General features: G+C 43.2%; 1 protein-coding gene across 1 annotated transcript in view; it reads right to left on the bottom strand.

Annotated features, from left to right (window-relative positions):
* The window catches only part of ACAP2 (ArfGAP with coiled-coil, ankyrin repeat and PH domains 2), a 63603-nt gene extending 51598 nt beyond the window's left edge, over window positions 1–12005 (bottom strand). Inside the window, exon 1 of the mRNA XM_086468592.1 lies at window positions 11953–12005. Within this exon, the coding sequence (XP_086324718.1) occupies window positions 11953–12005 (53 nt within the window). The remainder of the gene's footprint in view (window positions 1–11952) is intronic.
* Window positions 12006–12850: the final 845 nt, after the last annotated feature.

The raw sequence follows: 12850 nt of genomic DNA, 5'->3' as shown, positions 1-12850 counted from the left end.
CTAATATTTTTCCTCTAAGCTTTTGTACCCTAGGACAGCCTGATAGTAAGTCCAAGTAGGAAATTCGCAACCCTTTTCTTCCACAGATTGTGATAAGCAGGATTTTCTCCTTCTTTCAACTTGAATGTTTGGTTCATTATGGGACAGCTGTTAACAAGATGGGGACACAATAGTGACCAGGAAAGCTTCCCAGACAAGAAGTTGATTGCACTGCTAAATGTAAACTCAGATAAGGATGCAACCCATCACAATATCTGTCCTGCACAACTTTGACTACATCTCAAGAATAAGTCAAAAGCTTTTTAGGAGGACTTATTATCAGATAAGGAAGCAGGACTATAGTATTAAGAAGTTGCAACAAAAAAAGGCAGCAGAAACAAGCTCAAGAAACTGATGGTGCTGTGCAGAAACTTCTTGTTGCTGAAATTCTAAAATTAATTCTCAGCAACTACCCAGGAGCTTGAACATAGAAGCAGCAGAATGAAAGAAGGATTTCACATCAGAAAATTCAAATATATAATAAGGTCAGGAAGTGGAACCATAAATATAACCATCAAGCAACCAACTGCAAAGGATACAAGATAGGACATGCCTCCATCTAAACACTATGCCCTAACTATTAGCTTCAAGATCTGGAGTTCCTAGTTAGATGCTAAGGAGTCATGTCAGCTTTTCTTTTAAAAGCTGTAAGTAATAACAATCTGAGGAAGAACAAAGAAATTAGTCCCCAGTTTGGAAAGATACTCCTTAGGTAACTCAAACATGGCCAACATAAAAGACTGGGTAGCAGTGCCTGAAAAACACAAAGAGTAAATATCACTAGATTCCCCCAGTATAGGATTCTCAGTATTAATATGTTCAGAACTGATACAGCAAGACTTAACCACCTGTATAGAAAACCTCCTATAAAGTAAAGGCAACTGGAGATCAGAGTACTCTGTAATTAATCAAAGAGTATTCTTTACAGATATCATAATTTTAATGAGTTTTGTGTTTGCTTCGATTTTAAGAAAAGACAGTATCTGTCCCTTTCTTTTTGTAATTTCCTTAGTTGCTATCTTATATCTACCAGTTAGAAACATACTGTTGTGTCCAAACCACCATGAGATAGCAAAGCCTTTATAACAAGAGCTCACTATGTTTCAGAAAGGCTAAGGACCATTAGTTCTCTGTAATTCCAGTTATATCAGGGGCATCTTCTCTACTGAAATCAGAGGGAAGTTTCAGGTTTGCTATGAAGACTGAGGCCTCAGCAAGTATTTACCCTTTTTGTCCATTTCAGAAGCTGAAGATTTTGGTAACACATTTTCACAAAATCAGAATGCTCTATTTGACAGTCAGAGGGGAGGTTGCAGTTTTGTTGCAATAGACAACAGCTAAGCAAAAAATCTGAGTTCAGAGTTTAGGTATATACACATACATGTACCTCACACTCAGTTACCACGTGTATTTTACACGTAGACTAATAGTTTTGTGGTTCCCTCCTACTGCAAAGAAACAGTCCTTATTTGCCCTTTATGCCTTTGCAGTGAAGTAGCCAGTCAAATGAATCCAATTTCAAGATAACACAGTGCATAAGCATTAGGAGTAGGAGAATAGAAAAACCCAGTGTATTGATGTTTTCCTCAAATTTACTGTTTCCACAGTCGGAAAACCCAGTCTCCTTTCCTCTTCATCCCTCTCGAATGATGAGTAATCTATTAAAAAAAATAATCATTTGGAATATTATAACATAAAAACTACAAAATGCATATGGTACACCCACAGCCCTGCAAAAGGTTTAAATATTCTTTGGGTACATTTAGTATCTCTTCTCCCACTACTTTTAGTCATCAAGAGATTTAAAGACCTTGGGCTTTTATTCATCTGTCGACACTAATTGCAGGTAAGCTATTTCTCAACCAAACAGAAGCTTACATATCCTTTATTAATTACATACTAAAGGTTTTTCATCTCAAATCAACTGCAAATATTTTCAAGCAACATCTTGCAAGATCATTACTTACATTATAGTGGATATTTTGTAATAGTAGGCACTACTATTTAACATTTCATCTTTTCATTTCTCATCATTCATTTTGGGATAAATCAAGCAGGATAGAATAAACAGGCAGATATATTCTTTAAAACCAGACACTTGATAAAAGCAGCACTCCAGGTAGTTAAATGAGTACTTTAAAAAAAAATATTATTCTCCACAAACTGGAGATTCTTCTGGAGAAGAATCCCGTAGACAGGGTGTACACATGTGCGCATACTTTTTAAACATACCCCAATTTAGCAACACATGCATTCAGCCAAAAGTGAAACACTAAAGATTCCTCAGTCATCTTAAACAGTTTTTATCCTCAATAACAACTCTGACCAGCAAAGCTAATACATCTGTTCTATTCTTGTAGTGTGCCTTATCTGATCAAATACTGATTGGTATCTACACAAAGACGCCCAAGTTAGTAATCTAAATCACCTTTGGAAACGATAGAGTAGAAACATGCTATTTCCAGGGTGCAGTTCACCTTATCCAGACACATATGGCTAAAACAAATCAAGAGGCACTTGGGATACAACTACTAATCTTCATTAAGATTTGAAGGAGCCTAAGCCTAAGATCTGCCTTAAGAAGAGAGATAAGATGAACTCTACTTTTCCTGTTTAAGGAAGCTAAGAAAGAAGGGACCCGTTTCATTAATTACTGAACTCTTTATACACAGAGGAACTCCAACTTACATGAATGCTAGAAGTCTAGGAAAGACAAGATAACACGTACATTTCCAGTTAGGCAGTGCCTTTTAATGCCTCTTGCTAGTCCCAGTTAAGATCACTGCTCCACCTACATTATTTTTCTTCTTCACCCACCCAGCTCTTACTTAGGTCATCTCAAACCTGAAGCATATTAGCAACAGCATGTTACATAAAATCAATGATATTGTAGTAACACCACGTTACCATGTTCTTTACACTAAGTTCACCAGAAGATTCCAATGAAACTCAGAGCCTGACTACTTTCATGAAGTACTCTAAACACACAAAAAACCCCACACTAGCTGCACCTTTCTATCTTAACAATAAGCAGCATTCAGTCTCCCATCACTGCCCACTGTCGAGCAGCCATAGCAGCAAGGGAAGCACTGGAGAGCTGGAGCCTAGGAAGCCATCAGAGCACGGGACGGGTCTCCCGGCACTGACTCACACCAGCCACCGCCACCATGCGAAGCGGTTAAGGGATCCCTGAACCCAGCTCAGACTGCTGCAGCAGCGAGGGACAGAAGAGGCTCAGTGCCACCCTGGGTAAAGACCATGGAGTAGAAAACCAAACCCACTTCCCAGCTCAAATTCCACACCTCTGTTTTGTCAGGAGGAAGGGATAACATTCACAGCCTGAAGTCAGACTCTGAACATCACACGCCTTTCCTTTGTACCAAAGGAGTGAATTTGATTCACACTTCAATCCACAAAATGTCATTCATCAAACATCAGTGCCCAAAAATCTGTTACATGATATACAGTAACAGAGTTACAGATCTACTAATAATTGGAGACTAGGATATTTAAAAAGCACAGAAGTGTTGAGTGTGTCTGATACACATGTGCTCCTACTTAAATCAACATCTGGCACCCAGAAAGATGGAAATCCGGAATTGTCCTGCACAGAACTTGTTTTTTAAGTTTTGTCAGAGAGAATACATTTCACTACATATGGCTTCTCCAATTTCTCTTTGTATTATATTCATCTTAAAATACATAAATACATTTTAAAAGTTCAGAAAGTTTAAAATCAGATTGTGCAAACTGATTACTAGCTCTGCTTTATATTTATTCATATCAAATTGCCAACAAAGGTCGTCCCTGAATGACTGTCACCAAAGACATACCAAAAATTGTTGAAAAGAAAAAAGGTAGTTCGTGCATGTGCACTGACTGCTGTTAGACTCTCTCTCAGGCAGAACCACAACTATTTAAATCCCCATTACTATTGACATATGAACTCTAAAAATTATTCAAGAGCATCGTGACTGCATATTGTAGAGTCTTAGAACTCAAACAGAAACCTTAGAATATCAAACAGAAAGCCTGACTCACAGAAAGATTCATGCCACACGAGTAAGTTTGCCAATCACTTCACAGGCACTTTCTCTGTTCAAAACCTCCTCTCATTCATAAAACACTTGAAGGGCCTATTTTGCAGCAAATTATTTTCTTAGTCTATCCTTATGTCTTGTCAGTTTGAATATGTGTACAGAACACCAGCCCATAAATTAGATTTCTCCTCTACACAGGCATAATTTATTTACAGTGCATCAAAACAAAACAACTTATTTACCCTACATCTGAGGTCCAGATATTTTTAATATTCAGAAAGTAAACATTAACCATAAAGCGATTATTCTGCCCCATATGCAAGGACTCCTCTTGAAGAGATCATCAGGAAGGCAAAACAATGTTTTAGTCTGCTTTACTAGACTGCTTAAAATTGTTTCGTTTATGATCATAATGGTAATATCTAGTATTTCTCATGTTCTTTATCTGATCTTTTAGTTATACAAAAGAGCGGCAACAAAACCAGGATTTATATTGTCCCAGAGAGAACCATGGAAAACTCCTGCATACATTAAAATAATTAATATAATGTTGCAGCCCACATGCTAATCTGTGTTTCCTTGTAACGGTCTTCCATTGTACTTTCGCTACAGTTTTTGTTACAATTCTGCCACTATCAAAAAGCAAACCGCTTAAATTACTACCTAAAGTCACAGGGATATCTACATCTCAAACAAACAGCATGGTACCTGCTCAAAAAGATCACAAATACATTCACACCATTTAAACTTCTATACATATTTTAATCTGAATTTTGTATGTACAAGTGAGAGGCAAAAAAGTAACTGAATTAGTCAGAATTTGTTCTTCTATTTCCTGCACAAGTAAACACAAGGTGCTGTAAGACATAACATTAAGTAACTGCATGAGGGTTTTTAGTGGTTGGGGTTTTTGTTGTTTGTGGGTTTTGTTTTGTTTTTTGTTTTGGTTTTTTTTTTTTTGGTTTTTGGTTTTTTTTGTGCTCCCTCATGATACTTCCGTATCTGTGTCTCCTTGAGATGCTAAACCAATTGATTTAGCCAGAAAATCCTGCATCAAGGCCCAGGTAAAGGCTTCTTGGCTCTGTAAACTGTAATTTCAGTAAGAATGGTTTTTTTAGTCAATGAAAATTAGATATCTTCCTTTCCTTTTTCTCCCAAAGCAGGTTATCTGGGTGGATTTTGCTTTGGGGACTTTTTAGAATGGTTTACTACAGTAAAAATTTAGCAATTAAGTTTAAGTCGTATTGTTCACTGCACAAAGTAAGAACAGAAAAAGCGCCGACTCTAAAGAATACAGTTCTGAGTACAAGGCTGTCAAGAAGCTAAGCCTGAAAAAAAGACCACAGGACACTGTTAACACAGCTAAATGAGCACATTTGCTATTCGGTGGCAAATGATTTCACAGATGCATACAGGAAAAAACAAAGCTACCCAAAGCTCACCAAGGCCAAGACAAACAGATTTCTATTTTATAGAAATTTATATTCATTCCTAATGAATATTCAATTCACTAGCCCTGCTTTCCAGAGATTTTAACATTGATATTAACCCCCACCCCCAAAACATAAAACTATCATCTCCACAACTTTAGTTCTTAATGGAATTACATGAGATGTGCTTAGCCAACGTAAACGAGACACTCCAGGCTAAAGAACCAAACCTCTTCAAATCTATATTTAAAACTTGAACAACTGTATGAGCTTGCATAATTACAGTTACACTGCACACGTGCACACATGCATAAATAAGCTGTCCTTCTAATTCTGCAAGTACTCATTAAAGATCAGTGGCACAGGCTTAATTAATACCAGTTCTTCAGCAACTGATCCTGCTGCTGGCTATGGCAACATTATGATAAGTAGCAGATTTTGTTACTACTTCAACTGTACGCTCCCTTCTCAGTGTGCGGTTTTTTTTTTTTTTAAACACTCCCAGATAAAAACTTAAAAAAAACACCCAAGGAAATTAACATTTCAAGTTCCTATTAGCAGTCTGAGATATAGTTAAGATTTCAGAATGCCATTACTGAACATAAATCATAATCAAACAGCAAATAAACAGAATCAGAATTGCAATTCACATTTATGACACACAAATTTTTTTATTAAAACAATCTAGATGAACTAACCAAATCAAGACAACTTGATTTCAGGACGCATTTCTCTAATCTCCATTAGGAAGGACTGTAACAACTTACTGCTAAATCCGAAACTGCTTTAAAAGATTTCAGTGTGAGAGATTTTGCTGAAATGTATCTTAGAGGGATCTTCTATGGAACTTCTCTATTCTAGTATGATTACCCTTGAAGAAAATGCTCTAATATTGGGTCCCACCTTCCCACCTTCCAATACATCCCCCTTCCTTTAGGTCAAGTATTTTCTCAATGTACATTTGAAAGATGTAGTTACAGATTAAAAAAAAAAAAAAAATCATTGACTAGAGTCCAAATAGAACAGCACATTCTCTGTAATCTCCACAAAAGCAAAGAATTAGAAATCTAAAAGCATTCTGTTTCACTAACTCCATCAGGCTGCTAGCAGTATGGACAGAGATGTACACGTGTAACTCACCAGCATCCCGCTAAGACCGTCCTCCACGTCACTACACTGCAGCTATGAAAAGTGCTGTTCTACAATCATATACTGGACATTATAAACCTAATAACCACCTAAGTACAAAAAGCGGTAAACGCAAACTTACAAGCAAACGTTTGGCAGCTTTCTCTTTCAACTTACTGTATCTTTCTTTTTCTGTTCTTCTGCAATACTTTCCACCCTGCCTTGCCAAGTAAGTTACAAACTTGCTTTTCAGTCTCAAACGCCAAGGGCAGAAAGCCCAGACCAAACGTTTCTTTGGAAATTCCTCCTAAAACAGCTAGGTAAGGCTGAGCAAAACGAACAGATTTTATATGCAGACTGCCTGGTCATATACCTCTTAACACTTCAAATGTGGCTGAGTTTACCCACATCAGCAGCCTCAGTGATTTCACAGTCCATAACCACACAGATTACCCATGCCACAACCCACGCTGAACGAGAGGGGTTACTTGCCACTCGCGGTACAGCAGTCAGCAGGTTAGGGAGCAGGGGGCACTGCAGCACCGTGCCCACTGGAACTCCACACAGGAGGGACAAGTCTGTTGATGTTTCAATTTCTATGTTTTTCTCAGAAAGCAATAAGCAGACCAAAGTATATGGGTTAGGCGCATACAATAATTACTCTAACTACTGAATAAGACCTATTCCAAATAGGTTAAATAAGTCACTTTCTTATATTACTGACATTTCAAAGCGACAAAACACTTCCTGTTACCTGGGAAACAGATGCTTAGTGACTAAACTTTGGTTACACAGTATTAAAGAAGAGAGAAAAAAATTGATAAATCTAGAAAGCAATAAAGTGGCATGAGTGACCTATTCAGCCTGCATCCCCTACACAAGCATGAGGTGCAGCTCAGCTGGCCCCATTTATATAGACCAGAATCAAAGCCACAGGAGAAGAATCCCAGGATGGCAGGGGTTGGAAGGGACCTCTAGAGATCATCTAGTCCAACCCTCTGCTAAAGGAGGTTCACCTACAGCAGGATGCACTGGATCACGCCCAGGCAGGTTTTGAATATCTCCAGGGAAGGAGACTCCACCTCTCTGGGCAGCCTGTTTCGGTGCTCTGCTGCCCTCACAGTGAAAAAGTTTTTCCTCATGATGAGGCAGAACTTCCTGTGCTCCAGTTTGTGCTCGTTGCCCCTTGTCCTAGCACTGGGCACTACTGAAAAGAGCCCAGTCCCACCCTCTTGACACCCACCCTTTAGATATCTAAGTGTTGGTAAGGTCCCCTCTCACCACCACACACACCAGGGAACTTCACTGACAAGCCAGTTTTACACTGCAGGCCTGCCTACACAAAGCAATGCTTTAGTTCAGTCTAAACGGAAGGCTCCTCAGACAAGTCCCTTTGAAGGGAATACGTCATAACCACCAATTCTACCCAGAAACTACCCCTGCTATTTTTTTATTAAGAATGGTAACTGGCAAAAGTTTAATTTATATTCTTTCATCCACCTCATTCATCCATCATCTGTTCTGCAGCTGGGGACTCAGGAAGCAAATACAAAATTAAACTTTAAAAAAAATGTAAACTTCAGCAACAGATAAGGACAAAGAAATGACCTCAAAAATACAAAGCTTTTTACAGACACAGTTTTTTAAGACTGGAACAGACTGAAGGTTTTTCTAGAGTTCTTACAATTGCACACATCACAAGCAACAGAATTTTGCTTTTCCCTGTTACTTGTTGTTTATCAAGATTGTATTTCCACATCACTTAAACTTGCTTCTCCTTTCTAAAAATTTAGGTTCAGTGATTCACATGGATGCTACAGTGCATACCTTACTCCTCAAGGGAAAACGTTCTTTAGTTACACGAAGAAAAACCAAAAATGAAATATCAATGTAAACATCTGTTCCATTAAACTCTGAAACTGAAATTCGCATTGTTTAAAGATGAAGTATTATTTCACAACTCTATTTGCATATCAGAAAACCACTCCAGGAATTCCTGATTATATACATAGAACTTGCCAGCACAGCTCAGTTCTTACTACTCAAGGACTGCTCCAAGGCCCCTCCCTGAGCAATTTCTTCATTTGATGGGAAGGCATCCACGCACTGGAGAAGAACTGCAAACGCATTTCCTTCCTAGATCTTTGGTCTGTCCATACTTTAACAGAGGGAGTCATGAAGGAAAAGCATACGATTTCAGCAAGATTATTTTCAAACTAGGCTTAAAAACCCCCATGATTGCAAATGTGCAAATGCGTGCCTGAATTTGCAGCCTTTTCCACTACCCTTTCTGAAATCAGTTTCTAAACCTCAAGTTTCCAAACCCAAACTGATCTTGTATGTCGTAAGTTTACAAACCTAGTGATGCAATAGGCCATCACTCTTTTGGGTTTTATAATCCTAAGATTTCTTAATCTACTGAGGGAAATAAAAGCGTGCCTCACTATGAAATAACTCACCACACTTCTGACATGAATCTTTATAGCCATTATTATCTAATCACGTATCAGCACCTCAACAGCCACAACCCATGCTCCCTTCATATGCATTTTAAGCAAGCAAACAAACGTTGATTTCTTTGATTCAGGTAACTATGATATTCCCAAGTACATCTCAAAGCCAAGAGAGACCAACATGAACTTCACAAGAAACAGATAAGCAAGAAAGCCATGTGTCTGAAGCTGTATGTAGTAGCATGTTTTAAAAGATTTAACTAGCTCCCTGTGAAAACAGAGATTTGGTGACTCAGGAACTCCGATTCACCCGCATCCTCCCAGTTCTCTCCATGACAGTAAGAAAGCAAACGATGACATTTCTATGCACTATATGCCTCCCAACATAACTGCTCCAACAGGTATACTGATAGGAAGGACGGAGGCTACACCCACCTGCTCAGCAATGTCAGGAGAAAGCTGCAGCTCTGCTTTGCTGTAAGATAAGGACCAGGGCACAAGAAGGTGCTTGGTGTCCACACTAGTCCCTGCAAGACCACTAGAATTCTGTAATGACCTTACTCTACGTTAGCGTCTCTATCATCCCTTCATAAAACCACCGCAGTAAACTTCCATTTAGAAGGCTTCTAGCCTTTGCTTTAGGTAACGCATATGAACACTAACAATGACCACAGTTGTAACAGCAAATGCTAATGACTAATAACGAAAAACAGAAACTTTTTGCTTGACAATTTTAACCACTTCCTATCAGTTAAAGGTTGGAAGGATGTTTCGGTGGCATCAAGTAATTACACCATAAGGTTTATGAAATTTATTCAAAGGTAGTAATATCAGAGACTGCCAGAAAGACCATAATGTGGTCAAAGATCCTGACAAAGGTTTTTTCCAGTTTCTCTCCTTGAAGGAAAGGAATCAAGAGGGCAAAAGGAGACTGATACAAAGTGAGTTCAAATGAACTAGCATGTCTTAACTGGAAGAGATAGCAGCACGGTTCTGCTCACAAATTTTAGTCACAATTTCTTGCTTTCTCAAGCGTATTCGATACTTCGGAAGGAATTGGTAATATAAAAAAAAGTATAGTTCTATGGTTAAATTAAGCGAATCTAAGACTGCACTGTGACCAAATAGGACAGTCACGGGAAACATAGTTGTGCCAGAAATTACACATACTAGCAGGCATGTCCAACTCTGGGCAAAGTTTTGTGGGACAGCTAAGCCAATGTAAAAGCTCCCTGCTGCCTCAGGGGAGGTCTCACTCCCCACTGCCTTCCTCTAGCCTTGCTTCCGGCAGCAAAGTTTCCTCTTCCTCCTCCCCATAAGCTTTAGTAGGTTTCACACACCTTGCAATGCTGACTCAACTCACTAACCTAGTAGAAAGCCATCCAGTCTCTTCTGCCAGGGCAGCTAGCTCATCAAAGGATCCAACAAGACAAGTCACAGTCACCAGAAAAACCCGTGGCAGAAGCAGCCAGGGACAAGCCAGCAGCAGAGATAGCAGCAAAGGAGGGAAGAAGAGGAACTCCAACTTTTGCCAGCACTATGCCATTCAAACCTTCTTCTTCAACTTCCTCCACATCCCAGAACCACACGATTGCTAAAGCTGACACAAAAAGAAGGCGTGAACATGCAGCCAGAGACGAGAGGAAGCGCAGGTCTATTTCCCTCAACAGACAGAGCTCATCCAGCCTGTGACAATCACAGAGCCACAGGCACTCCAAACAGGGGCTCAGCACAGGACAGAAAGGGTGCAGCAGTGACACACCAAGTCACAGAGCTGTTTGCCTCTCCATCAGCTAGCACCAGGCACGGAAAGGGGGCCTACACGCACAGACCAGCCACACATCCAACAAGAGGCAGAATTACGTTGAGTAGACGCAACGGTACAAAATACATAGAGAGAACAGATAAAAGTGTAGGGAAAGATGAAGGGGAAAGTTGCCCAACATAAGCAGAAGTAAGCAGTGACAGACAAGTGCCCACTCAAGTGGTGAAAAACTAAAGAGTACATGCCTCGGTCTGACAACAGGAAGTAAGATCATACTGCGCTTGTTTAGTGCTGGTACCCCAACAGTGGTCAGATTGGGCAAGGACGCATGCAGCAGACACAGGCAGGTGACACTGGGAGCTGAAGTGTAAACACAGCTCTGAAGAATCGGGAGATGGACCACGGGGGAGTCCATGCTCTTGAGCCCGAGGAGACATTGCTTCGGCTGCTGAGCACTTCCTGCACCAGCTGCCTGCCACCCTCCACCACCACTCCCCCCCGGCATCTGCTCAAAGGCGGGTGACCCCAGCAGCAACCACTCCAGACTCTGCCACCTCTACATGAGCCCCAAGCCCCGCACGTTGCCCAGCCAGTCCCACGTACCGGCCGTAGTACCCCCTGTCCTTACTCTTCCCACGTCCCACTCCTCCTCAAAGCCCCCCACCCCAGCAGGCCCCTCGCCCTACAGAGCCCCACAACAGCCCCTTCCTCACACGTGGCCCCCTGATCTCCCTACACAGCCCCTCACAGCCACCCCCTCCACACACGCTGCCCCTACCCTGCCACCCGACCCTCCCGAAACCCTGCCCCTTACAGCCTGTCCCACAGAACGACCTCCCCACAACAGCCCCAGCCCCAGCCTGCCGCTCTCCTCAAGCCCGTTGCCCACAGCTCGCCCTCACCCTCCAGGGCCCCCACGACTCCCGTCCCCGCAGCCCGTCCCGCCCCAGCAGCCCCCTCCTCACCCCGCTGCGCGGCCTGTCACCCTGCGGGCACCCAACAATCTCGCTTCCAGCCCCCCCCCGGGCGGCCCCCAACACCCTGCCGCTCCATCCGCGGCCTGTCCCCTCGCACGACCCCGGCCTGGCCCCTTCTACCTGAAGCGCGGCGAGTCCTTCAGGCACTCCTCGAAGTCCACGGTCACCTTCATCCTCCCCTGCCGCGGGGCGCGCCGCCGCTGCTGCCGCCGCTACTGGTGGTGCTGGTGGCGGCGGTGGTGGCGGCGGGGAGAGCAGGAGGCGAGGCTAGGCAGGGGCGGCGCTCATGGAGGGGCGGCGGGGCCCGGCGGCGGGGCGGCTGCTACGGGAACGCCGCGCTGAGCAACCCCTCTGCCCGCCTCCCGCGCCCAACCGCGACAGACGGCCCGGCCAGCCAATGGACAGCAGCCAGCAGGACAAAGAGCCAATAAGACACCGGTGCAGGGCGGGGCTCCCCCCAAATCGACGTAGAGGGGGGGAAGGGCAACCAGCCCATCCAGTCGCAGAAACAGGGGAGAGCTCTGGCCAATCACAAGGCAAGATTGGAGGGAATAACACGAAGACCGCCCACTCAGAGGAGGCAGCCAACCGCTGGGTGCCGTAGGGATTACTTCCTCATCGGTAGTCCTAAAGAGTGACAGCCTGGTAAGCCAACGGTAAAACAGCCCTTGGCTTCCCACCAATTGGCAAGCTCCACTGCCCCGGCTACCCGGAAGACCAATCCCAGCGCTGATAAACAGTGGAGGGGACCGCTCCAGTGCTGCGATAGGCTGTTCCGCCCGCCGCTCGCGGCGGATGACGTTGCCAAGGGCGGGGCGCGGCGGCGTTTGGGGGCTGGCGCGGCTCCGCCCGGCCCGTCCGCTCCGCCCGCCTGATTGTTGTAGGTCAAAGCCATTCGTCAGGCGGGGAGCTTTTCCCGGGGGGTAAGACACGCTCGGGGAGGCGCGGCGCCCACCCGAGCGGGTGAGGCCCGGTCGTGAGCGGCCCCCGCCCGGAGGGGCCGGGACCCCGGCTGAGG

Source organism: Leptosomus discolor, chromosome 7 (genome assembly GCF_034619465.1).
Source record: "Leptosomus discolor isolate bLepDis1 chromosome 7, bLepDis1.hap2, whole genome shotgun sequence".
NCBI lineage: Eukaryota > Metazoa > Chordata > Aves > Leptosomiformes > Leptosomidae > Leptosomus > Leptosomus discolor.
This window is presented reverse-complemented; position numbering and strand designations above follow the sequence as displayed.